The sequence below is a fragment of the Phodopus roborovskii genome, unplaced genomic scaffold (genome assembly GCF_943737965.1).
Source record: "Phodopus roborovskii unplaced genomic scaffold, PHOROB, whole genome shotgun sequence".
NCBI lineage: Eukaryota > Metazoa > Chordata > Mammalia > Rodentia > Cricetidae > Phodopus > Phodopus roborovskii.
Genome location: NW_026125489.1, coordinates 2,020,700 through 2,047,400, shown reverse-complemented (window position 1 = coordinate 2,047,400; position 26,701 = coordinate 2,020,700). Strand labels below are relative to the sequence as shown.

The 26,701-nt window shown below is 54.9% G+C and overlaps 2 protein-coding genes across 6 annotated transcripts; one reads left to right on the top strand and one right to left on the bottom strand.

Moving 5' to 3' along the window:
• Window positions 1-1,980: 1,980 nt before the first annotated feature.
• Dctn2 (dynactin subunit 2) lies at window positions 1,981-15,244 on the top strand. The gene is made up of 14 exons (XM_051176124.1): window positions 1,981-2,063; window positions 2,875-2,943; window positions 10,198-10,294; window positions 10,478-10,539; window positions 11,056-11,154; window positions 11,755-11,915; window positions 12,038-12,185; window positions 12,421-12,486; window positions 12,659-12,697; window positions 12,878-12,955; window positions 13,043-13,114; window positions 13,270-13,372; window positions 13,465-13,556; window positions 14,793-15,244. Exons 1-14 carry the CDS (start codon window positions 2,028-2,030, stop codon window positions 14,877-14,879), a joined length of 1,209 nt encoding a protein of 402 aa, XP_051032081.1. The 5' UTR covers window positions 1,981-2,027; the 3' UTR covers window positions 14,880-15,244.
• Window positions 15,245-15,368: 124 nt separating this feature from the next.
• Mbd6 (methyl-CpG binding domain protein 6) lies at window positions 15,369-22,437 on the bottom strand. 5 transcript variants are annotated; one of them, XM_051176116.1, is made up of 13 exons: window positions 22,167-22,437; window positions 21,051-21,114; window positions 20,775-20,911; window positions 20,389-20,491; window positions 20,106-20,268; window positions 18,905-19,924; window positions 18,089-18,747; window positions 17,758-17,911; window positions 17,482-17,651; window positions 16,961-17,377; window positions 16,824-16,876; window positions 16,450-16,513; window positions 15,369-16,342 (listed from the first exon to the last, which is right to left on the bottom strand). In XM_051176116.1, exons 3-13 carry the CDS (start codon window positions 20,885-20,887, stop codon window positions 16,268-16,270), a joined length of 2,991 nt encoding a protein of 996 aa, XP_051032073.1. In that variant the 5' UTR covers window positions 20,888-20,911; window positions 21,051-21,114; window positions 22,167-22,437; the 3' UTR covers window positions 15,369-16,267. The 5 variants fall into 5 exon arrangements, with proteins under 5 accessions (XP_051032073.1, XP_051032072.1, XP_051032075.1 ...); XM_051176115.1 differs by lacking the exon at window positions 22,167-22,437 and adding an exon at window positions 21,765-21,864; XM_051176118.1 differs by lacking the exon at window positions 22,167-22,437 and adding an exon at window positions 21,765-21,864 and having other exon boundaries at window positions 16,961-17,374.
• Between the last annotated feature and the right edge of the window lie 4,264 nt (window positions 22,438-26,701).

Genomic DNA, 26,701 nt, shown 5'->3' with positions numbered 1-26,701 from the left:
GGCACGAGCCAGGAATGAGAATGACAATGAGTTCCTAACCCAGGAGCTCTACCGCCAGCTGTCTGGCACTGTTTCTGAGGGTTGCAGCATCTTGCAAGCTCAGGAAATACACCAACACCCAGCCTCTAGAGGCGAAGACTTGGCATCCTTAGTGAAGAATGCCAATCCATAGAACACTCACTAGTCAGAGACAAAAGTTCAGTGGGTGTGAGCACATGGCTGCACACACACACACACACACTCACTCACACACTCACACACACACTCAAATACACACACACTCAAATACACATACACACACACTCACTCAAATACACACACATACACACCACAAGTTTGTTTTGTTTTGTTTGGAGACATGGTTTCTCTGTGTAGCTTTGGAGCCTGCCCTGGAACTTGCTCTGTAGACCAGGCTGGCCTCAAATTCAGTGATCTGCTTGTCTCTGCCTCCCCAGTGCTGAGACTAAGGGCAAGTACCACTATGCCTGGTCTTCTCTTATGTTTTAAAAAATGAGTCAGGGAGATGGCTCATCAGGGAAAGGGGCTTGCCAAAAAACCATGACCTGAGTTTGATCCTCAGGACCCCCATGGTGGGAAGGAAAAGCAGACAAATAGCAGTTGTCCTCTGAACTCCAAACTCATGTAGAGACAAGTGCTTGAGCACACACACACACACACACACACACACACACACACACCAAATAAATAAGTTCAAATATGCTATGTCTATTCTCCAGAAAGTTCTGTTGTCAGCCTCGACACAAAGCTACTACTATGTGCAAGGTCCCCAGTTCAATACCCAGCACTGAACACTGAGTTCCAGGATGCCCGGGGCTACAGCGTGAGACATTGTGTGAATTCTTTCCTCCTAATTTCTGAAGACTGTTAATGAAGCGATAAACACCATGGAGTGTTCAGTCAGACTTGGAGACACCATTTTTCTACTTAGATTTCCAAATTTTGAAAAAAAAATCCATAAATAGCATACCCAAACGAATTTGAGTTTCGGATTACTATATGCATATCACAAATGTAATAAGACGAATGAATGTTTTTTTGTTGTTTTTGTTTATTTTCAAGATGGGATTTCTCTGTGTAGCCCTGGCTGTCCTGGCACTTGCTCTGTAGACCAGGCTAGCCTTGAACTCACAGAGATGTGTTTGCTTCTCCTTTCCTAGTGCTGTGATTAAAGGTGTGTACCATCATTGCCCGGCCCTGAAATTCAATTTTTTATTAGCATTATGTATTTAATGTATATAGATGTTTTGTCTGCATGTATGTCTGTGCACCACGTGTGTGTCCGGTGCCCTCAGAGGTCAGAAGAGAGCATGGGAACTCCTGGAACTGGAGTTATAAATGGTTGTGAGCCACCATGTGGACGCTGGGAATCGAACCTGGGGACCCTGCAAGAGCTGCCAGTTCTCTTAACCGCTGAGGCATCTCTCCAGCTCCTGAAATTAAAATTTAACTGTGGGCCCTCTGTTTTTTGTCCAGCAGTCCTCATCTGAAGAGACGGCTTCAGTTTTCTGTTCCTTACATTTTTTTTTTCTTTTGCTAAATCTTACTGTTGTTCACAACGCGGCGAGCTGTGTGATTTCACCGAGCCCACCTCTAGCATTTCGGAGGTAGGAATTACGCAATCCGTCTCGTAGACTATTAAAAAAAACCACGAAAGTCAGCTGTACGAAATAGCTCTCTAAGCTGTGTTGTTATTGTCGTTCCCAGCCCAGGCCCCCGAGGGGCCGGGACTACATTTCCCACAACGCCACGCGGCGTCTCCTCGCCATTACCTCACTCTCCGTCGCTCGCACCAATCCCAGGCTCTCCAGGGGTGTGGCAGCCGGCCGTCCTCGCGACTTTTGCCGTGCCCTTCTGCCGGGCGGCTGCTGTCGCGAGACTTCCTGCTGCTCTGCCGCTCCCTTTACCGTCGCCTTAGCCGGGGACCCGGACCCAGCCTCTCCCCCCACCCGGTCACCGGCCCCGGCTCCGCCGAGGCCTCGGCCCCCCAGCCCCGCCTCGCCGCCGCCATGGCGGACCCTAAATACGCCGACCTCCCCGGCATTGTGAGTACAGGGCTGGGCCCGGCTCCCCAGACCGCGCCCCCGGCCTCCCACGGACCCCAGCAGAGGCAGGCGAGCGCTCCGGGCCGGCGGTTGCCGCCGCAGCACCCTCCGGACCGCCGGGCCGGGCCGGGCCGTTGGCCTCCGCGTCCGGCCCCCTTTCCCCGGCAGTAGCCGGTCTCTCCGCCCAGGAATCGCCTCCGGGCGCCCGCCACTCGTGTTTGTGTCGTCCGTGTCAGCACTGCCCCAGAGCGCCCGCCCGCCCCCCGCTTCCTGGCTCCAGCCCCACTCACTAGGCCACCTGACGGTGGCCTTCATCTTGCCAGGGAGGAGGTTACTGTCGCAGAAGACCCTTGTGCCAGTGGGGAGCCCTGTCCCCTGGGAGCCCCTGTGCGTGCTCCTGCTGCACGGGGCGGCTTGTGTGCCTCGGTGGGGCTGGCCCTGCCCCTCCGCTCTCGGGGCTGGGAGACTTGACTGGCCCACAGCACCTTGGGAACCAAGGGCCTGAGTCACTCAGCCCTTGTAGCAGTGGAGTGGTATGCAGAGCAAAATAGTTACCGAGGACTGGCCTCTCAGCCGGCCCAAGGTGATATCTTTCCTCTCACATTGGTCATTTGCCCCAGGCCCCAGTTTGCACCTGTGGTTATATACCCCCTGAGCTACGGAAGCTGACACACTGGACAGGGGGAGTTGAGGAGCAGCAGAACCCGGGAATCGCAGCCCCGGGTTTTGCATTAGCTGGTTCATAGGAAGCGGGGGACGAGGGGTGACGGCTGGGGTAGTGAGATTGGGTGGTCATTGCTTCCGCCCGCAGGCCAGGAACGAGCCAGATGTTTATGAAACCAGCGACCTGCCTGAAGATGACCAAGCAGAGTTTGATGCGGTAAGGCCATGCGCTGCCTCAGGACCCCTCTGGACTCTGGCCTCACTCCCCCACATAGGTCTTCCTTCTCCAGCAATAAGTGGGTGTGCCAACCCCGGCCTGGGTGGTGTGTAGGTCTCAGGGCTTTCAAAGGCCTTGCTGAGCCAGCTGGCAGCCACCAGTGAACAGTTCCAGAAAGGGGGATCGTGCCAGTGGGACCACAACTAACAAGACTTGCTAGTCAAACCCAAGTCTTTGGTTTCCTAAATACAATTGCAATAACTCAAAACAGGTACATTCTGGATTAGTGATTAATTAGGCCCCTGGGTTCTAATCCATGCTTGAACATTAATAAATGGCTTAAGGTTGGAGTAGGCCGTTTTGTTTTGTAATTTTCACTCGGTGCATTCTGATTAGTGCTTTCCAAGAACTTGAATTTCAACCATTAGTAGCCATTAGGCAGGGTGTAGACAAATAAGAGGCCTGGCTAGACCAAAGCAATTTTGAGGAAAAATGTAAACCCTCTAATCAGCAGAAAAGAGACCATGATAATATATGAAGTTTGCTCAGCGAGCTCTGAGGAGTGGATGTGGACACATGTTAAGCAGGAAGGGAATTATTTTGTATCATTTAACAGAATACATTCATTCCGTACAGTGCAGAGGAAGAGGCATCCCTGCGCCCAAGGAGCCCTTGACTAATGTGACAATTAGGATGCATACAGGACACAGGGAAGAGTTAGGATACACAAGGGTAACATAAGAAAAAGCCTAAAGTGGATGAGCAGGAGTCAGGGTAGGGCTGTGGGGACAAAGCCCAGCAGTGGCTGGTATAGATCATGTTTTATCATTTCCAAAGAAAGCTGGGCTGGGCTTGCCTGGATGCTGTGAGACCTCAGCGAAGGCGTGGCCAGAAGTCACGGGGACATCTCAGCAGGCCCAGTATGTGTCTGTTAGTCCTGTGGCCATGTCTGTGGGGCCGGCTTTTACAATGATTGGCTTGGCGTACTCACTTATTCCTTATTGCACACTCCTGTGGGAGTGTCTCCTACCTTGTGGGGAGTAGCTTCTCTGTCCCTTCTTTCAGCAGTGTGTCTCTTGTGGCTTCTGTATTTGCTGGCATGTCAGTCCACCTCTCCCTCCTCCCCCAAGCTTAAGTATCTGGAGGTAATGCACATGATGTCATAGCCCAGGTACTTGAATATAAACCTGTCCCTCCAAGAAGTGTCTTAGTTAATCCTGTCCTCATAGAGTAGGAAAGTGTGTCATGAGGAATTCCCTTACTACATCAGTCAAAGATGACTCAAAACCTGCCCGTAAAATATGAAGCCCCCGTAGGGAGACAGTGAATAGTACACTGTTCCTTTCCGCTTACTGCGATGCAAGTGCACAGTAGTACCACAGCAACCCTGTCTCCAAACAAAGGCATCGTCATTTTCTTTTTGGAGGTACAGAGGTAGCTCTTAATCATAAGAAGATGGTGCCCATTGTAGGCATGGTGGGCCCTGAATGTAAAGCTCTGATTGGCCCTTTCCTCACGGAGCCTGAGCAGCCTATTGCTGTAGCAGCTACTGACTGTAGAGGGCCTGCAGCATATTACCCAGGAAGCAAGCGTCTGTGAAAGGGCCTGAGAGCCAGATGGTAAGCTGCTCTCATCGCCATGGCTCTGGGGTTAGCGAGGAGTTGTGTGTGAACACCTTGAGCCCTTCAGGAGCTCAGAGAGCCAAGTTATTTCCTGATGTCAGCTAATGGCTCTTGCCCCCCACATGTCCCTGTAGGCCTTAGGAAGGCAGCTTTCGGGAAATGAGCTACATAATGGCTCTGCTGCTGCTCGTAATGCTGACATAAAGTGCCTCACCTACTTGGGACTGGCTATGCGGCCTGGATGCTGGCTGGAAGCCTGTTCATTTCTCATCTCAGCCTCTGCTGGAATCCAGATTGTTTTCAACTTTAACTTTATTTGTATTTAAATTAAGTCATGCATGCATGCAAAAAGAACATTTAAGACTATGTAGTGAAAAAATCTCCCACCACTGCCTGTCACTCAGTTCTCATCTCTGAGGACAACCAATATGGCCAAGCTGTAAATAATTTGGGGAATCTGCAAATGCTAATTTACTTCTTATTTTATTTTTGAGACAGGGTCTCGCTTGTTATGCCACCCTATCTGGCCTAGAACTCCCTGTGTAGACCAGGCAGGCCTAGAATTCAGATATCTGCCTGTCTTTTTTTCAGTTTCCCAAGTACTGGGATTAAAGGTGATTGCCACCACTCCCAGTTTCCTGGTGTTAATCTAAAGGAATATCAAATAGAATGGCCCTTTGGTGTCGTTATCCGTCCTCTGATTTCTCTTCTGCCAAAAAATTTACTGTGGAAGGAAATACTATTCTTTAGACCTTGATTGCTAGTTTAACTTCGACATTAAAGTATTATGATTCCCATAGTGGGAAGGGTGGGGCAGGAAAGAAGTAGATTTGGTTTATTTTTTTCCAGGTGATCCCAATTTTTCTTCTATTCCTTTAAAACAATTTTAGCAGGAAGCTAACTACTTTACAACAGGAATGGGCCGGAAAACAGCAGAGGCTAGCAGCCCTTCCCTTCACAGTATGGGGATCTGTATTTCAGGCATTCCTGGGTTGGTTAAAACCCAGTTACTTCCCAAATGGAATGCCCTCCCTTGGGCTCACAAGCTGCCTTGGGCCAGTACAGCATTCTGCTCATGGCTGAAGCAGAAAAATGCAGGAGCCACAGTAGAGCAGGACCCAGCTTTCCCTGTATAATAGGAAGGAGTTCCTGAGTCTAGCCAGTGGGGCCCCAACTGACTGTCAGAGTATCATAGAACATGCTGGATTGTGTTCACTGACTGTTGGCGCACTTGGACTCAGCCGAGTTTTTCCTAATGCTTCCCTTCCCCTTCCTCCCTCCTCACCACCCTGCCTGGACACTAGTTTGCACAAGTAAGGCCACTGGATGATGCTTCTCTGCATGCTGTGCTCATCTCCTGCATGTGATGCTCTACTATGCGATCATTGTAGCTAATTGTTTCAAATCCCAGTGAGTCCCTCTGTGGGCCTTGCTGGTCTTGTGTTTAGAGATCATTAATTAATCAAAGTAGAAACACAACTACGATGCACGAGTCATTGTGAATCATTGTCTCTTCTCCTTGTGAGGTCTGCAGAATAAAACTGGAACGAAGGAGGGAGCAGAAGCATGGAGGGTGTAGACTTGAAAGGGGTTGCAGGAGATTTTTATGAACTTGCCTTCTGCCATTTTTAGACAGAGGGGAAAGCCGAACCCTACCCCGCTTCACAGTTGTTTGCTGATAACTGGAAGAGAAAGCATTCATTTTAATATCCTCCTATGCTGAACCTTGGAGAAAAGCAGGGTGGGAGGTGACATGCAGTTTTAGGGTAATAACTTGGGTTATTTCTGAGCCTTTGCTTCCATCTTCCTCCTAGAAACGGATGGTGGTCAGCATTACATTGGCCCATCCTGGACAGTTTTATTCTACAGCTCTCTCCATGTTTCTTGTCACCATGGCCTAAAGTATTGGCATAGACCCTGAACAGCCTTAGAGGTGGTCACCTTCCCTGTCTGATTTAGAACCTCGGGTCTTGTTCTCTGAGGCACAACCACTAACAACCGTCTACCAGTTCATCTGGTACCCAGGCTCAGAGCACCTAGAATTTTCTAAAGTTTGGTGGTATATTAAATGTCTATGGTAACTTAGTACTCCATATTATAGGAATCACCCCAAGCCGCCCCATCACTCAACCCACTCATAGCGTAGACTTGGTATGTACTGTGTCTACCACTACCCATCCTTGTTTTGGTTTTTGTTTGTTTTGGTTTTTGTCCATTCTTGTTCTGCTTTTCCCTCTTGGTTTGAATTTTAACTTCATGGCCCATGGTCTTCCTCCTGTGCTGCTCTGAGCTTGGTGAGACCAAGTCAGACACAGGTGTAGTCCCCGATTCTGTTGTGTGTTTGCACATGTCACCTGTGGGTGCTCATGCCCACTTGTGTGTAGTGACATTTTAGGGCCTGGAGTCACTTCAGATGTGGCTGAAATTAAAGAGGAGCTGTGCCTGGATGGGCTTCTGGGTTCGTTCATTGTGTCTGGATGAACTGATAGGAAGGCACCTCTGCCCTTCGCCGTGAGTTTTTTATATGGATAATGGTGGTCAGCCCTCTCTACCTGTCCACCCACCCATCAACAGAGCTGGAGTTTTCCTCCTGGCAGTACGGAACCCACCTGACTTGCTGGACATAAAGCCGTGTCTCTGTGTCCTGGCCTGAAGTAAGACTGTTTTGAAGGGCTCTCACGCTACCCCATGTCCAACTCCTGAGTCTGTGATCAGGGTTGGCAGCAGTGGATCTTGGGCTCTGGGCCTTTGTGCTGTCCAGCAGTGACAGAATCACCCTGCATCACCCAGCAGAGCTGTAGCGGGTGAATTGAAAGCAGGCTTCAACCCTGTGAACTGGTAAGGGAAATCCCCGCTTGGCAGTTACAGCCCCCCTGTGGGTGACAGGCCGTCAGAGGCTTCACACTCTGCCATTTCTAGAGCTTCTCTTCCTGCACTTTTCCTGTTATGCACCAGCCTGTAACATCTAATTGCTCGTGCCCCAACACCCCTCCATGACCGCTGCCAGCTGGCAAAGCTTCATGACATCTTCCCTCTAGAGAGGAAAGGGTTTCGTGGTCTTCTTTCTCTTGGGGCATATTCCGACCTCAGTGAAAATTTTTGGTTCCCAAACTTTGCTAGGCTCCCTGGGGCCCTGTGGCACAGTGTTTGAAGACTGCCATGTAGTGCATGTGACAATTGCTAATAACAATTTTGTCTTTTTTTTCCCCCCCCTCCCTCATCCCTATTCCCCACACCCTTTCCTTTTTAACCCTTGATTTTCTCACCTCTGGGGAAACCACAAGGAGCTGGTAAGAAGCCCTGCCTTCCGTCTGCTTTTTAGCGGGGTGTGCTGTGATGGGCAGCTGTCCTCTGTCCTTTGTCTCCAGTGAATCTTTGGAATTTGTAGTCTCCCACCACACTCGGCACCTTTCCCCCCTCACAAGTCTCTGTGGTGGCGTGCCACATCTTTGAGGTGCTGGTGGACTGGGTGCCACCTGAAGACCAGCATGTGCATCCAGCCTGACCCTCCAGGGGCCACTGCTCAGAGAGAGGCTGAGAAGATGCAGGGTTTCAGGGCAGCTCTCAGAGCCACTGAGACTTCCCTTAGTTGGTCCTTTGTTGCTCCTGTCTCCCTGCTTAAGGCCAGAGACCAGAGAGTAGGTTCCCCCTGGCAGAGCCTGTACCCATCTGTGAGGGCTGCGCGGGCTGTGGGCTATGGCTCGACTGTCCTTATTCTTGAGGCTACGCCTCCCCTGCCTTTCTCTCCTTCCTTCCTTCTTTTGTGTGTATGTGGTACCAGAGGTCAAACTCGGGGCTTAAGCATGATAGCTTGACACTCTACCACTTAGTAATACCCAGCTTTTCACTCTTCTTCTTCTTTTTTAATTAAGAATGGAGTCTCACTCTGTAGACCAGCCTGACCTGGAACTCACAGAGGTCCACCTGCCTCCGCCTCCTGGGTGCTGGGATTAAAGGCCTGCATCGCCACATTTGGTCATCTTTTTTTTAGGTTTTGTTTTTTTTTTTTTTTTTTTTTTTTTTGTAGTCTTGCTTTGTGACCCTAACTGGCCTGCAACTCACCCCCCACCCCCGCTCGAGCCTCCCAAATACTAAGATTACAGGCCTAGCTTGTATTTTTATTATATATAACTTATTTTATTAATTCATTTGAGACATGTTCTCACTGTGTAGTTCTGGATGTCCTGGAACTCACAGAAATCCACCTGCCTCTGCCTCCTTAGTGCTGGGATTAAAGGTGTCCAGCATCCACCTCCTGGCGTTATTTTTATTTTTTGAGGCAGGGTTTTGCTATGCCGTTCTCTAGCTCTGCTGGAGTTGGTTATCCTCTTGGGTGCTGGGATCACAAACACATAAGCATGTGCTCTTATGCTTGTGCTTAAAGGAAATGTCTACCTTGTTGGCTTTTATGGAGAGGAACGACATGTTTGTAGGAGTTGGAGTCATAGGAGGCTCTTGCTTTCCTTGAGTAGGCACCCTCGGATAGTTTAGAGACCAGACACTTGAAGACTCGAGAGGGAAAGAGGGTGGCTGTGCTTCACAGGTCTCTCCTCCACAGGACTTGTGTGGGGGCCACTGAGCCCTTTTGTTTTCCCTTGCTGAGAGACTCCTCCTTCCCCTCTGCCTAGCAGTTTCCTGAAGGAAAGGTAGAGAAGGTAGCGCTACTTCCTTATGACCCTTCTCCCGGCCCCCAGTCTTTAGAGCTGCCACCCACTCCAGTCCCTCCTGTGACTCAGCAGAGGTGACGGAGGGGGGCTTCTCTCTCACTGTCGCTTTCTCTGCAGTCCTGTTTCCCCTCCTCCCTACATACCTCCACACAGGCAGAGGTTCTATCTTGGAGCAGATAGCGGTGCCTGGGTAACTAGTGTTACCCAGAACAATTAGTTTAAAGCAGCACCTAAGAGATTGAACCAGCCCTTGTTTTTCCTCAAAACAGACAGACAGAAAGCTTTTGTAAGGGACTCTAATGTGCAGCTAGAATGGAGAGTCGTTTGCCCAGATTCAGGAATGAGGCCTGGCCTTGCCTTCCTCCTATGGGATAGGAAGGTGTTAACCCCTAACAACACAGCGCCCTCAGACCCTCCCTTCTTCAGCAGCCTAATGGCCTTCCCTGGTTGGAAGAGGGACACTATCCTGAGTGCCATCTTGATGCAGATATTGGAAAGCAAGGGCACACCTCTGCCAACCTCCTTTTACATCTAAGAGCTGGCGTCTTAACTTCAGCATGAGTAAAGCCTGCTGTTTTAGTCAGGGTTGGCCTTGCTGGCGGCCTTTCTTCATCCCAGCAAGGATGAGGAGTCGGCTTTCTGTGGATTTGCTGGGGGGGGGGCGTTAAGGGAGGTCAGGATGATTTCTTGCCCTGAGTGTGTGGTGTGTACCAGATAACTGGGAAGGGGGAGGGAGGCATGGAGGTGTTTACACAGGGTGGGTGGGGGAGGTTACCCTGCCTCTTTCCTAGCTGAACCTGATGTTAGCATTCACACTGCTGAGGGTCCAGCATCAGGAAGCCCACCCTGTGTGGGCAGCCTGCAGTGGGAAACGGCGCGGTGACTTCACCGCGGGGTCTTCACGGGATAGTACAGTGCTGAGGTGGGAATGAGGCCCCAGTGATCCGAACCCCCTGTCCCCTCAGGAGGAGCTGACCAGCACCAGCGTGGAGCACATCATTGTCAACCCCAACGCTGCCTACGACAAGTTCAAGGACAAGAGAGTGGGGACAAAGGGGCTCGGTGAGGCTGGGCGGGTGCCGGGCGGGCGGGTGCCGGGCGGGAACCCTAGAGGACAAGCTTAAGTGGTTTCCTGCCTTTAGCCCTGCAGAAGGGCTCCCTCTGTGAGAGCCCTCTGAGTTGCCCAGGTCTGTGATTACAGTGGGCCTGGGCCAGGCATTCAGGCCAGGATTTTTTTCTTGGCAGATTTCTCAGATCGCATTGGGAAAACCAAGAGGACAGGATATGAATCTGGAGACTATGAGATGGTTTGTTGTCTGTGTTGGTGGACGTGGGTTGGTGAGCTGGGGAGTGAGGAAGGTTAAGTTTTGTGTGTGTGTGTTTTTCTAAGATTTATTTATTTTTGTTCTGTGCATATAAGTGTTTGCATGTATGTGTGTGCACCATGTGTGTGCCTGATGTCTGGAGAGACCAGAAGAGAACATAGAATCCCCTAGAAACAGGGTTACAGATGGTTGTGAGCCACCATGTGGGTGCTGGACTGAACTCTGGTCTTCTGTGAGAGCAGCCAGTGCTCCCAACTTCTTCAGAGTTGATCTAGTTGAGTTCCAGAGGAACCAAGCAGGATACAGTTGAGGGCTCTTCCCCCCCCCCCCATGGATGCTGTCTGTAGTCTCCAGGCCTCTGGCCATCCCCCTTTCTTCTGTACTAGGGTAGCCAGGAGTCAGGAGTTGGCAGGATGCCTTACGATGTAGGTCTAAGATTTGGATCAATTCTCAAGGCTCCCTCTAATGGGAGACATAACGTGTGTACTTGCTCTGTAGCTCGGAGAAGGTCTGGGTGTGAAGGAGACGCCCCAGCAGAAGTACCAGCGCCTGCTGCATGAGGTCCACGAGCTGACGAGTGAGGTGGAGAAGATCAAGGTAGCTGTGCACCCTTTCCCCAGCTGTGGGTGTTCAGGGTTTGGGGCTACAAATCTGTGTTTAATGCTGTTCAGTTCAGGCTGCTGGAGGCTGGAGAGAGGGCTCAGTGGTTAAAAGCACTGGCTGCTCTTCCAGAGGGCCTGGGTCTGATTCTCAGCACCCACACAGCAGCTGATAACTGTCTGTAACGAGGTCTAGAGGATCTGACACCATCACATAGACAAACATTCAGACAAAACACCAATGTACGTAAAATTTAAAAATGATTTTTCAGTCTGCTGTTGTAAACTCCACCCTGGGGTATGACAGGGGACTGGAAGGGTTAAGAGCATCAGCTGTTCCTCCAGAGGACCCAGGTTCAATTCCCAGCACTCACATAGGTCCTCACAACCATCTGTAACTGCAGTCCCAGGTCCCAGGAGATATGATGCCTTCTAGCCCTCATGGTCACTGCACACAAGTGGTACAGGGACATGCATGTAGTCCACACCCATGTATGTAAATATATAAGATCACCTGGCCATAGCTTTCCTTGAGGGCGTGGCCATTTTTCCCTTGCTTCATGACTGCCACCCCCACTACCCCCTCTCTCCCTGTCAGACAACAGTGAAGGAGTCGGCCACCGAGGAGAAGCTCACTCCTGTGGTGCTGGCCAGACAGCTGACAGCCTTGAAGCAGCAGCTGGTGGCTTCCCACCTGGAAAAGTTGCTGGGGCCAGATGCTGCCATCAACCTCACTGACCCAGACGGAGCCCTGGCTAAGTGAGTGCCCTCCTTGCTAAGTGGAACTGTGGAGGACATCAGCCAGACACAGCAGCGGGGTCCCTAGGAGCTGGGAGGGGCCCTCACCCCCAGGTCATGCTGTTCATGTTCTCCTGACCCAGGCGTTTACTGCTGCAGCTGGAAGCAACAAAGAATAGCAGAGGGACTTCAGGGGGAAGGGCCACCGATGGGACCCCCCCAGACAGCAGTCTCGTCACTTACGAACTCCATTCTCGGCCCGAGCAGGACAAGTTTTCTCAAGCTGCCAAAGTAAGTATGCCCTTGGAGGATCAGACCTGGGGAGAGTTCTGGGACACCTTTGATTCTCTTGACGGTCTCATTCCTCTTGTCTCATGTAGCCTAGGCTAACTCAAACTCAGCACCTCCCAAGTGGTCCATCTAATCCAAAATCAAATTTAAGATTGTGGTAGGGATGTGTTCCAGGAAAGGAGACCCTGGGAGCAGGAAAGCAGGGTACAGAGGAACCTCACCTTCTTCTCCATAGGTTGCAGAACTTGAGAAGCGTCTGACGGAGCTGGAGGCCACTGTCCGCTGTGACCAGGATGCTCAGGTCAGTGACTGTCCTGTACTTAGTCAGCACCCTGAGCCCTCAAGTCCAGTGCTCCCCAGAATCTGGGAGGGGTCAGCTAGTGGGTGCCAGCTGGGACCAGGAGTGATGGAAGAAGGTAGTTAATCCTATGAGATACAACGATGGCTGATTTCTCTCCTCTGTTTCCCATCAGAATCCCCTTTCTGCAGGTCTGCAGGGAGCCTGCCTTATGGTGAGTGTGTGAGGAGCTGCAATGTTTGGATTACAGGAGCCATGGGAATGGATTACTTAGGACAAGTACTTTTGGGTCTATAGTGGTATATTAATTGGCTCCAGTGAAATATGTAAGACCTTTACGTAGTCTAATTCTTTTCCTGGTGACACTTGTCCAAACCCTTCCCCCACTCTCTAGGAAACTGTAGAACTGTTGCAGGCCAAGGTGAACGCCCTGGACCTTGCAGTTCTGGACCAAGTAGAGGCTCGGCTGCAGGTATGAAGTGGAGTACACTTGCATTCTAAGTATCTGGGGCTTTGGAAGCCCTGGGGGTCCCCTGACCCTTAACACCTTTGCTTTCAGAGTGTCCTGGGAAAGGTGAACGAGATTGCCAAGCACAAAGCCTCTGTGGAGGATGCAGACACACAGAGCAAGGTCAGGGAGACCCTCCCAGCTCCGTACACACCCTGCTCCCCCCAGGGGTCTCCTCAGCATGCAGACTTAGTGTGAGAGAAACTCCAGGTGGTATTTCTGTTCCCAGTCGGTCCATGACCGCAGTGTCTTTTCTGGGCCCTGTCATGTTCTTCCAGGTGCACCAGCTTTATGAAACCACACAGCGATGGAGCCCCATCGCCTCCGCCCTCCCCGAGCTGGTACAGAGACTAGTTACCATCAAGCAGCTGCATGAGCAAGGTGTGAGGCTGCTCCCTAGGCATGGGGTCCCTTTGTGTCCCTCTCCGCCGCGGGCTCTGCTCTCAGCCATGGCCCTCTTCCTTCTCTTGTAGCTATGCAGTTTGGTCAGCTCCTGACACACTTGGACACCACTCAGCAGATGATCGCCAGTTCCCTGAAGGACAACGCCGCTCTGCTGACCCAGGTATGTCAATCTTTTGTTCCCTCGAAGACCTGAGAGCTTCTCCAGCCCTGCCTCAGATCAGAGGGTTTTGTCTTAGACCTTTGAATGTCCATTCTGTGCTCATACTCTAGGATCTTTGTGCCCAATCTAGTTAACTATTTTCTCTCTAACCTTGAGCTTTGTGTTGGCCGAAGGTGGGGATGTCAGAGAGTCTCACTCTGGCTGGCCTGAAACTTGCTGGCCCCAAATGTGTGACACTCCTCCTCCTTCCAGGTGCTGGGTTACAGGCATGCGCCACCATGCTTGGCTGTCTACCCCTAGCTGGCCTCAAACTCACAACTAAACAGCCTTGCTGCTTTAGACTCCCAGGTGCTGGAGTTAACCCTAAACACATCTTGCTTTAGTTTCACCTTCTTTATTTATTCATCTTTTGGTTTCTAGTAGCTTTTCCCTTTTTTTTTTTTTTTTGAGACAGGGTTTCTCTGTGTAGCCGTGGCTGTCCTGGAACTCACTCTGTAGACCAGGCTGGCCTCAAACTCACAGAGATCCGCCTGCCTCTGCCTCCTGCGTACTAGGGTTAAAGGTGTGCACTATACTGGGTGGTGGTGGCACATGCCTTTAATCCCAGCACTGGAGGCAGAGGAAGGGGGGGGTCTCTTGAGTTTGAGGCCAGCTTGCTCTACATAGCTAGTTCCAGACAGCCAGGGCTATGTGTGTTTGTGTGTGCCTACATATATATATATATATATATATACACACACACACACATACATGTATATGTAGTTATTTTTCATGTCATATTTTTGTTGATTAGCCTTTCATAAAATAACAGTTCTGAAGGCAGAGTGGAATAGGAATTCTTAGTCATGCAGACCCTGACCTAAGTCCATAGTACTCTGAGGGTAGTTTGGAAACTGCTGCTATAAACATTCCCTCCTTCTGTTCACACACCCCAACCCCCCTCTCAAAACCAGAGACCCAAAGCTGTGACTTCCATTTCTTTTATTGTGTCCTGGAACTTGGTCTGTAGACCAGTCTGGTCTCAAGCTCAAAAAGAGATCCTCCTGCCTCTGCCTCTGCCTCCCAAGTGCTAGGGTTACAGGCATGCGCCACGGTGCCTGGTTTGCGCTTTTGAGGCAAGCACTCTACCAACTGTGATCTATCTTAGCTGCTCCCGTTAGAATTTCTTCTGGGTGCGTTTTCTTGCCAGTGGACACCTGGACCAAACAGAAGTAAGACTTGTCTTCCCCTCTGTAGGTGCAGACAACTATGCGTGAAAACTTGGCCACAGTCGAGGGGAACTTTGCCAGCATGGACAAGAGGATGAAGCAGCTGGGGAAGTGAGCACCTGGGGAGCTGGAGAACAAATGGGCAGCCCTTGTCAGAGCTCGCTGAGAAGCTTCCATGGGCCGCCCTTCCCAGTAACTCACAGCCCCTTCCCACTGCACAAAGGGCAAGGGTGCTTCTTGCATGTGGGCGTAGAGCCCTCCCCTGACAAATAGAGTGGTAGCTGGGGGCTATTAGATGGGAGCCTGTCCTCAGGCCCAGTGGATGAGGATGAGCCCAGCCACATGCCAGCTCATGCCCGATAATTGCTTTGCCCGTTGTGTGGGAGGACTGGACCCTATCTATCCTCTTAACACAGCTTCTGTGGCTGGCTGTAATACTGTACAACTGTTTCTGACCATTAAATGCTGTTGTACTGTGTAGCCTCTGCTGAGTTTCCTGGGTCTCCAAGAGGTGGCACTGAGACAGACATGCAGATCCGACACTATTTCAGCTGTAATTTGTTCTTACCAAAAAACTAAATAAAAATGAGTACAGAGCCAGAACCAGAGTTTCAAAATATTCTCATCTGTTAAATTAAGAGTGTCTCCCATAGAAAAGCAGTGGAGGCCCCACAGGGCAAGTACAAAACAGAATTAAAACTCCCAAGGGTCTCGTCTTTACAAAAAAAGGCAGGAGGCAGCCCCTGGACAGCTGGTCATGCTGGCCGCTCCGGTTGGACCACGTTGCATAATCCTCAGTCGCATCATCATCACCACGTCTCTGAGCGTTTTGATGGGGAGAAGGGGCAGTGTAGTGTGTATGGGAGGGGAAGATCCACACGGTCCTCCGTGCCCCCTTACCCCTTCCTACATCCCAGAGGAAAGCGGAGGGAACCTGGCTACACTCTGAAATGAGGCTGTGTGTTTCCATCCTGGGGTCAGGGGTCAGAGGGGTCTGTGCTTTGAGCAACCTGAGCCAGAGGCAGAGGGGTTCTAGCGGGTGCTAGCGGGTGCAGGAAGATGCATGGTGCTTATTGCTCTGTACCTTTCACTGGGAAGGAGGCAGCAGCCAACAGTAGCTCAAAGGTTTGTAAACTGAGCCTGCTGGCTTTAAGAAGGGAGGCAATGAAGTCGAATTAAATATAAAAGAGTCATTTGTGCAAAAATAACTTAAACAAATAAAAGACCTGGGGAAGGGGTGTTCCCCTTGCGCCTGATGAGGAGAGGCCATATACCACCCCCCCAGGCCTCTTCAGTGACATGGCTTTGGGGGGGAGGGGGAGCTTCCCTACCCCCTGCAATGGCTCAGGATGGGGTTTGTAGGGGAAGGGGTTGCATGTGTGCTCTGAGTGGGGAGTAGTGCCCCACCCACTGTCCACTGTGCACGTGGCTGGCAGGGGCTCCCAAGGCTCAGCACTCAGCTCTCCCCAGGCAGGGTGTCAGATCCAGCTTCAGGTATGGCTGCTATGGGGCCAGTTTCCTCCTCTTATTTTTGGCAGGACGTCCAGGGCGGGCCCGGGGAGGCAGAGGGACGGCCGCCTGTACAGAAGTTAAGAGAAGGTAACAGGAGTCTTCTTCCTCACCATCTTCCTCTTGGCTCACCTCCTCATGCCTCTAACCACACATCCACCCTGGCCCACACTTACTCTGGTTGTAGGGCTGGGATCCAAGGTAACGTCCTGGCGGGAGCTACTGCTGTTCCGGGCAGGGCTGCAATAAGGGCACAGATGATCAGGAACAGCTCCCAAGCACCAGGTGAATTTCAGAAGGCTGGGTGAGAAACTTTCTACATTTGGATAGTAAAGGCACAATATCCTTATTCATATTCAAATATCTGCCATTTTTGAAAACCAAGCCACTATTTGGGGCCAGGGGGTGTAGCTCAGAGGTAGAACACTTGGCCTGACATGCCCCAAGCCCCAGGTTGGATCCCCAACACCACAACAATGACAGCAAGCCGCTACGTGGACATTTTCTACAGTCCCAACAGAGGTGACACAAGGGTGGGCCTCACACTCACTTGTATTTTCTCCTCCGGCCACGACGAGACTTTCTGACTGTCCCCGGGGCCACCTGAGGAAAGATGGACAGGGTCCATGGTTAAAGTGAGGGCTGTGCTCGGGCGCCCTGAGCCCGAACCTTAGTTATCACACTTACCTTAAGGTCCTCAGAATGGGGCCCGGGAAGGGGTGGGTCCTTGGGCTCAGCACCCCCTTCCACTAGCTCCCCATTATGCTGCCAGTGGTGGGTCCTTCTTGGGGACCGTTCCATTTGTCCATTGAAGCCACCACGTGTCCCCCACTTGAGAGCCAGTCGGCCAGGTTCTCGGCGGCTGCCAGGCTTTCGGCCCCTGCCTGGCCTGGTCTCACCATTAATGCCCCTAAGTCCCCCTCCTCCCCTCCGGCCCCGTTTCCCTGACCCCCTCCCAGTGAGCAGCTCAGGGACTGGGGGGTCAGGAGAACCATGGGGTGGGGCTAAGGCACTGAGGGGAGGCCGGGCAGGCTCCGGTTCGAGGGCTGAGGCAGGGCTCTCGGGTGGCAGACAGGGGGCGTCTGGCTGCTCTGGAGGGATCTGCTGGCAAAAAACATCTCCATTTCAACCAAAGCCCTGCGTCCTCAGGAACCCTTCCCAGTTTTAAGAACCATCTTCTTCAGACAGACCCACCCACACTTGCTCACCTGGAGACTCTGTAGCAGGCAGGCTAGGGGACTAGAAGTCTCTGACAGGGAGGGAGGCGCTCCCCCCCCAGGGAGGAGCTGCAGTCCTAACTGGCTGGAAAGAAGGGGGCCAGGGGGCTGCAGCAGGCTGGGGAGGGGGCCAGGGCTGCTGGCCAGTGAAGACAGATCACCTGTGGGGAGGCTGAGGTCAGGGCTCTCCCTAGACGGGCGGGCGAGCTGGGTCTTACCCCGTGGCCACTCCCTCCCCAGCTGTCGCTGCCCTTTCCCACCACTCACCCAGCAGGCTGGCACTCAGCAAAGGGCTGACAAGTTGGGGGGGTCTCCCTGAGTTGGAGGGGGCCTTGCCCAGAGTGGAGGCCCCCGGGTCAGTAGTTGCCGTGGTGACACTGGAGGTAGGTGGTCCAGGTTGGGGGGCACTCAGGACACAGGGCTAAGAAGAGAGCGGCTAGAGCATGAGGCCAGTGCTTGATGGGCGGCAGTAGCTTGACACGCTCTGACTCCCTCCTCATACCCACCCTGCCCCCAGCCCAGATGCGTCTTCCCCGGCAGCCCCCAGGCAGAGTCCCCATACCCTGATCTACTCCTCCACCAGTGCCCTAGGCCTTACCTGGGGGGGTGTCCCCGAGGGGGGATCCAGGCTGGCAGCCAGCAGCGCAGAATTTAAAGCTATGAGGGTAGGGGGGGCTGATAGTGGGGGGAACAGTAGGGGGGGCAGGTCTCCCAAACCTGAAAATGGCTCCCCACTCGGACCCCCGGCCCCCTCTGCAGATCCTTCCCCGTCCCCAGCTGTGGGGCCCAGGGCCAACAGGGGCAGAAAAGAAGCAACAAGGTTGCTAGGGGGCGCAGAAGGGGGGGGGAGGAGGTCTGAAGGGGGCGGCGAAAGCAAAGAGGCCACCAAAAGCGAAGGCCCTTCGGGCTCGCCTGGGGCTAAGGGAGGGCCAGGTCCCCCTGGTGGGGGCAGCAGGGGCTCAGGGGGAGGCTGTCCTCCCCCAGCCAGCACACCAAATAAACTGTGGCTAAGTAATGGAGAAGGTGGAGGCTGTCCCAGACCCAGAGGGAGAGGCAAGGCCCCCAGCATCCCTGGGAAGCCGGCGCCACTGAGTGCCAGGCCCTGCTCGGGACTGGGGAAAGGGAAAGCCTCCCCACCAGCCAAGGGAGGCAGAGGGCAGGCTGGGCCTGCCCCCATCCCCAGCCCATCAGATGGGCTTTGAAGCACAGGACTGGGGACTACAGGGGCTTTGGAGGCAGCTGGTGGGACAGGGGCACCTGTAAAAGAAAAGAAAGCCAGCTCCAGGGAAGCCTCTTCCTGGAACCCACCTCCCTGTCACAAACCCCCCAGGCGAGCTCGAAACTTCCCGGGTGCCCCGAATGAGTGTACCCCCCCCCCCGCGCTCAGAAAGCAGCCCAGGGCAGGCACTCATACCTGGCACACTGCTGAGGCTGCCGCTGGTGGTCCCAGGCAGAGAGGGCTGAATGGGGTGCCTGGGCTGGGGAGGGCTCCCTGAGGAGAGGGTCGGGGGAGGAGGGAGGTGTGCATCTGACGCCAAGAGGTTAAAGCTTCCGTCAGAGTGTGGAGGGCCAGGGGTGGGGAGCCCCAGCAGGGACAGCACAGAAGGGAGAATGGGCTGGGACGGCTCTGGGAGAGGGAAGGCCTGGGGGACGGGAGCAGGGGCCCGAGGACGGCTCCGCCTAGGGGTCTGAGGGCCTCCCCCTTCTAGCAACCGCAAGACAGTCGGGGGCCTGCGGGGGCGACGCTGAGAGGGCCGGGGTGAAGAGTGGGAAGCTGAGGGTGCCTGGGCACGGGGCCTTCGGCCCTGTAAAGTGCTGGGAGGGGGCAGCGGGGGATGCTGTGCCTTGGCCGCTGCAGAGAGGAGGCTGCTAGCGAGGAATGAGGGTGCTCCAGGCCCCTCCACTGTGGGGGCCCCTCCCAAGGACCCCAGGACCAAGGGCAGGTGCATAGTGGCTGAAGACACTGGTGGCTGAGTGGCGGGACCAGGGGGAGCAGGGGGAGCAGGGAGATTATTGCTTGGGGGCAGGGGAGGGGTTGTTAAGGCATCACTACAGTGGAAGACAGGAGAGTCTGGAGGTGGGGCGGCGGCGGCGGCATGAGGGGCTGGGGCAGAGCCCAGGTCAGGGGGCACCAGGCTGCATCGGGGAGAGGCCCTCCAGTTGTAGGAGGGAGCGGGAGGGGGAGCACTGCCTCTGGGGAGGAAGCCAGGACCGCTGCTGCCCCCAGAGGGGACTGCGTCGGGAAGCCGTGGTGGTGGGAAGAGCCCTGCTGGGCCTGGGAGAGGGGGGAAGGACTGTGGAGCTGAAGGTGGTTCTTGGGGCAGGGAGCCAGGACCCCCATTAAGAGGAGTTGTAGGAGGAACTCGACAAGGAGGGCGGGCAGAGGGGGGCCCTGGGGACACAGTGTGGAACATCTGGGAACTTGCTCCCTCTCCTGCAATAAATGAGAATGAAGGGTCAGCTTGTGGGTCCCTATCATCGGTGTTCTCCAGCCTCAACTCCCCCAAGCTGTGTCCGCCAGCTCCATCCTGTGCACTCCTGCACAGCTCTTCCACCACCCACTGCCAGGCCCTCAGCTTTTCCTCTCTCTCCTCTAAAGTGGCAGGAAAACTCACCAGGAGAAGGGTGTGAGCAGGTGGTCTCCATGCTGCGGTACAGAGTTGCCATGGCAACAGCTTTCCGCCTGTGGTTGCACAGCTTGGTCATGTCCTCCTCTGATGCGGGCCCCACCCCAGCCCCACCCGGGGTCACCGGGGCCAAAGGGTCAAAGTTGAAAACCTGTAAGGTAGAAGACGTGGACAGGGACACTGAGGGGGGCGGAACCTTAATAAGGTACCATGGTCAGTAATTTGGATTAAGTCTTCTGGCTTATGTCTATAGGGATGCCAGGACTCTGACCTTGGGGACATTGAGTGGACACTCCAGACCGCACTTGCAGGTCCCATCGCTGAGGAGGTAGCTCCGGGTTTGCTCCAAGGAAGAGAGCTCTGTGCCACTTGGGCTGGGAAAGAACAGGGTCACGGGAATGGGCTAACTGTCAGCCAGTCTGGAGGTACTTCCGACCTACAGTTAAATGCTTTCCTGGGGAGCACGGGGCATAAGTGATGTGAGAAGCAACAAAGAGTCAGTGGCTTCAAAGACCCCGGGGACACAGAGCAGGAAGGCTGAGGTGGCCAGAAGAGAGAACAAGATCCCAGAGACTCAAGTTTTGAGAGGGCAGGGGAACTCGGGCAACAAAAGCACAGCTGGGCTGGGGACAACTCGGGGCCCCTGAGCAGCCATACCTGATATAGAACACAGCACCTTCTCGCACACAGCGCTGCCAACCGATGGGGACAGATGTGGCCACAGGGCCCCCAGCTCTGTCTGCTGCACTGGTATCATTGCCCCCATTCATTGTGTGTGATCAGCTCCCGGGTGCCTGATAACACACACACCCATGTGGGCACCGGGCCGACCAAACGGGGCTGGCTACCTGAGGGACGGTTCCGGGGAGGCAAAGGGAGCCCAGCGGAGGGCTGGGAAGGAGGAGGGATCCTCTGGCACACCACCATGGCTACCTGAACATCTCTGCAAACATTGTGGGATCCAGTCTAAAGCCGGGGCCACCAGCTTAGCCCACACCTGCAACACAAGGAAGAGGAGGACCTCTCACGAACCCACCTAACTCAAGACAGCACCGCAGCCCGCAATCGGCAAGGAAAGGTCCATGAATAACATGACGGATGCCTACGAGGGCCTCAGGGTTCTCCTGGTCGTGTCCACAAATGTCCTCTCTGAGCCAAATTCCCCAGGGACCACAGGAGTTAAGCACCTCAACTCCCAAGGACCACACCATCATACCCTAATTTCTTGACATATGAAGGACTAGTTCCCTTTGTCTAGGGACAGAAGACTCCAACAGGAGTGTGGGCTAATTCCCATAATGCCAGGCCACTAGGAAGTTTCCCAGTGCCTGGCCACTGCTGTCCCCTCCCCCAGGAAGATCATATAAAAAGTACAGATTGCCCCACGGGCCACCAAGCAATTGCCCAACTGCCTGGCAGGGTGGTGCCAACAGAAATGCCCCCGTGCCCACTCGGTCGGACAGTCTCAGATCTAATGCATTTGGAGCTCGAGAGGGGCTGGAGCCAAAGCCCTGCCTCCCTGCAGGATCCCGAGACGCTGCCGGTCCTCTCAAGCCGAAGAAAAGGGGGTCCATAATCAACCCCCGGCTTCCAGCGAGCAACAACAAGTACTCCCTGGCACGCAGGGGCGACCCTCACCAACCTCACCATCGCTCCCACCGCACACTGCCGGCTTCCAAACTTTCCCTCTCATAACAAGGCGCCCTGTCACCCAGACTGCTTCCTTCAGCTTGGGGAGGAGGGGAAGGCAGGCAGGCGGGCGCACGAAGTAGGAAGGAACTTGGGGAGAGGGCGGGTGGAGGGTGGGCGAAGCGCTGGAGGGAGGGAGGGAGGAGGGAGGGAGGGAGGTCAGGAAGGCACAAGTCAGGCACCGAGGGGGAGGGCGGCGGGGGCAGGTGAGGGTGCGGGCCGTGGATGGCGCCCGGGCAGGGCAGGGCAGGGCAGGGGCCGGGAGGACGCGCGGACGCCGAGGGAGGGGGCAGAGGGTCGGGGCAGAAGGGGAGGAGAGCGGGGAGGGGGAGGGGCGGGGGGGCCGGGCCCCGCACTCACCGCGGCCCATGGTTCGGCTGGCCCCGCCCTGCGCAGTCGCGGCCCAGAGGTTGAGCGGGAGGGGGTGTGAGGTGGGTCGGTGGAGCCCGAGCCTCCGGTACGGCCCCGGCCGGTCTCAGCAGGAAGCGCCGCCGCCGCCGCCGCCGCCGATCACCGAGCGGCCTCCCGCGCATGCGCCATAGGGGCCAGGGGCAGCCCTGGGGATTCCGTTCCCAGAAGGCACCGCGCAGGCCGCCGCCGCCGCCGCCGCCGCCGCCGCCACCGCCGCAGCCGCCGCCGCCGCCGCCGCTGCCCCGACGGGAGAGGGGCGGGGCCGGCCCCCGCCCAGCGGACCGCAGCGAGCCAACAGGAGGGGACGCAGTGCGCATGCGGGAGCGCGCCGGCCCCTCCCCCACAGCCCCCCATTAATCCCCAAGAGAACAAACACCCCACGCGGCCGCCGCACCCCGCCCTCCGCGGAAGGATCTGGGCCTCTTCCCAGGCCACCGGTGGCCAATCGCGGTCCTCCCCGGGGAGGGGCCCCTTCCGAAGCCACAGTCTGCTGGGGGAGCCAGGAATGTCAGGTCCGGGAGGGGCCGGCCCTAAAAGATGAAAGTCGCGACTTGCCCTGCCCCGCCCCAGAGGCTGCCCGGGTAGTGTGCCGGGACTTGACCCGCCTCTCCAGGTCAACATGTCACAACACGACCTCCGCCTGTCAAGTCACGTGACCCCCGCCTGTCACTGACAACCTGGTCTGTCTTGAGGCCAGGAGAGACCATCTGGTTCGACCCACCCCCACCCCTGCTAACAGAAGGGGAGGCGAGGGTCTGCAGCAAAGCAGCGGTCTGGCCAAGGACCTGTCACTGTCGCGCCCTCCAATGGCAGCCGCTCCTGGTGCGGTCTCTGCTCAGACAAACTCTGGCTTGCCCGTCTGAGCGCATGACAGACTATGTGCTAGGACACCACATGGCCTCTCTTTTCGTGGCACGAAAAATACGTTTCGCGAGGCGTTTTTACTTCTGTTCAAGTTGCCCCCACAGTGGTCTTTATTTACCTCCACGCCTCGTTCTTTAATTTACAGATTTAAGGTCGCATCTGTGTCCCCCCTGATAACCCAGTGCAGGGCAGGCAAGCGCTCAAGTGCATGCGCGTCCCCGTCCCTACTGTAGGTCGTGACCCCAGACTCTTAGAGGCCAGCTGCTCGGCAGGGAGTCGCAGCACTTGCTTTCGGGAGAAGGGGAAGGGTGGGCGCCGGTCTCAGTGAGATAAGTAGGAGGTGGGACTCCGGTGCACTCTACAAAGAACTGGAATTCTGGCGTGCAATGGGCGACTCAAACCAACGCCAGCAAAGGTGCCCGTGCGGGACGAGCGGGTGCACGACCGAGGAAATGGCAGGACCTCGGCCTCTGGGAAGCGTTAGGAGGTTAAAAGAGGTGAGGTCCCTGTGGAAAGGCTCGCGGGGATGTCAGTCCAGGTGGAGCTGGTGCAAACTTTAGTGCGGTTCCAGGGCCTCGGCGCGCTTTAGCGGGGAGGGGCCGGGGGAGCTGGGAGCCCTGACGGAGGAGCAAGTTGGAGGTGATGGGAGGTGGGCAGAGCCGCAGCTCCCGGGCAGACAAGTTCAGGAAGGACAGCCGTTGGGGCCGTTGGACGCTGGGAGCTGGCGCTCCGCCCTCTTCCCTCTCTCCCCCACCCTACCCCGCACCTCCCACCACCATCGGTGGGCACTGCGCGTGCGCGCGCGCGCAGACACCGGTTGCCAAACATTGCATCATCCCCGCCCCCCGTCATCCCTCCCTCGCCACACGCTCCTCCGCCCGCGCGCGCGCATGACTCACTCGCCCCCTCCGCGGAGCCTCGTGACCCAAAGCCACTTCCGGGTCCGAGACAACGTAGGCGCTCCAGCCAGAGGGCGTGGCGGGGGCGGGGCCGCGGGGGCTCCTGAGTGGCGGGTGAGAGGGGTGGGGCGGGGCCAGTGCCAGCGTGCCGCTTTCCGATTGGCAGGCTCCTGGGCCCTGCCCCCCGAGGGGCGGGGAAGGCCCGCGTAAAAGATCTTCGCTGGGCGCTCCGGAGGTCAGTAGCCTGAGTCTCACGCGCCCATCCTATCATGTTGAAGATGAACGGGTGGCAGCGACAGAGCCAGAATAGAAGCCGGGACCTGAGGAGCGAGGCGAGTACCGACTCCGTCTACCCGTCCCTTCCCGTCCTCGGCAGCGTGGCTGTTCCCTGAGGTTGGGGGCGACTGCTCTGCAGGATGTAGCCCCACCCCGTCCACAGTGGCCCTGTTGGCGGAGGGAGGGATGAAGGCGGGGGAGGGGGGAGTCCCTGACCCTGGAGTGGTGCTCTAAGCCCCCTCCTCCTTCGGGCGATTGCATCTCTGTCCCCTGTCTTGGCTGTGCTCTGTGCCGCTAGGCAGAGGGACTCCGGTTGTCCTCCGGAGATCCATCCTCACCCTCTGTACCGGGAACTGCGGGCCGTCTTAGGCGGGGCATCAGGACACACCCCCATGTAGAGGACTCTGGCGTTCCCACCTCATCTCCAACAGCTTCCTTAGCCCCGACTCTCCCAAGCGGCTCTGGGGCCAGCATGGCCACCTTAGTCGCTGACCCTAAGGTTCGAGAGAATCCTAAGGCTTGACAGACCTTTGCGGGTAGGGGTGGGAGGAGCGCAGACGGGTTTTCCCCTTTTCCCCAGAGGCTTCTGTACACGAGAGCAGCCTCTGGACCCTCTCCAGGGTCTTGGGCTTCTCCCAGGATTGAGTTCTATCTCTTTCCCCAGTCCGCTCCTCACTAACCTCTGTAAGCATTGCGTCAGGCCGGCCCACTGTTTGTCTCTGCGCCCTCTGGCCTGGGGCCCCACTGCTGATGAAAGCCAGGCCCCACACACTGGAAGACCGAGGGAGTTTCCCCCAGAGAACAGCCCTGCAGAGAAACACTCAGGGCAATATTGCATCTCCAGTCCCCAGAGATAAGCAGCTCCAGCTCTGCCTCTGGGCTTAGCCCTCCATTCTCTTTAAGGGAAGTTGGGGGCGTGGCTTTTTCCCTATTCATTTCTAACAAATGCTTAATAACCATCAACTATGTGCCAAGCATTTGAGGACCCAAATGATAACACTGCTCTCAATACAGCCGGTATTTCTACAGAAACCAAGAGCTGACAAGTAAGAGTGCTTGGGATTGTGGGTGTAGGAATTGCCTCACTGGGATTTTAAGAGAGAGATCCAGAGAAGGCAAGCCTTGGAGCTCTGCAGATAGAAGAGCTTGTCAGGAGCAGTGGGAGCAGAGGGTTAAGATAAAGCCTGCCTGGTAACACAGGAGTGAGCATGAGAGGGGATGGGAAACAGGAAGCCACTGGAGGGATCTGGGCAGAGGAATGGCCTAAGGCCCAGTGTCATGGCATATGTATTTAATCCCAACACTCAGGCAGGGCCAGGCAAGTCTCTGAGTTCCGGAGCAGCCTGGGCTACAAAGTGAGACCTTGACTCAAATGAATCCAAAAATGTAGCTCAGTGATAGACTGCTTGCCTAGTTTAGAGGACAGCCCCAACAGTGAAACTCAAGTAATAAAAGACAAGAATAGAAATGGGAGATACCACTAGGGCATGGTGGCACACGCCTTTAATCCCAGCACTCAGGAAGCAGAGGCAATCAAATCTGTGAGTTTGAGGCCTGTTTGGTCTACATGTGGGTTCCAGGACTGTCATGGCTACATATGAAACCCTGTCCCTGTCTCGAAGAAAAGAATTAGGAGATCTCTTGAAGGAGTAATCTTGGGGAAGTAAGGTGAATTGGTTTCCATTTGGAAATAATATAGCAGAAGTACTTAGGCTTGTTCTATGAAGTGGCCAAAACCTTTAATCCCAGCACTTGGGAGGCAGAGGCAGGTGGACCTCTCTGAGTTCAAGGCCAGCCTGGACTATAGAGTGAGTTACAGGACCCTGTCTGGGAAAAAGAAAAACTCAGGCTTTAGGTACTTTAAAAGAATGTATAAAGCTGCCTGTGCCGCTCCATACTGAGCTGTGGGATGAGAGGAGGGAGCAAGGGTACGAGCAAGCGGAGTTGCCACTGATACAGCCCTGGAGAGGAGAGGCCAGCAGACTGTTGTAACTGTAGTCTGAATGCCTGCTACACATTCAAAAGGTGACACAGTAGAAGACAACAGGGGTGGAGGTCCCAGGCTAGATCTGGACCGGAGGGAACGTAGCAAGTGCTGCTGTACTTTTCCCTATAGTTTAGCCCTCACTCTGGCAGATTTGAGGTCTATCTGGAACTTAGAGAAAGCTTAGTTGGCTAGGACTTTGCTATTATGTAATCAGGACTACAAATGTCAGCAGCTAAAAATAAAATCAAGCTTGCCTCTATCCTTGGAATTGGTGGGCTGTCCTTGGGATTGGCGCTGGCGCGCGCACACACACACACACACACACACACACACACACACACACACACACACACACACACGTGTGTGTGAGAGAGAGAGGGGGGGGAAATTACAGTCTGGTCTACAGAGCTAGTTTTAGGACAGCCAGAGTTACACAGACAGAGAAACCCTGTCTTGAA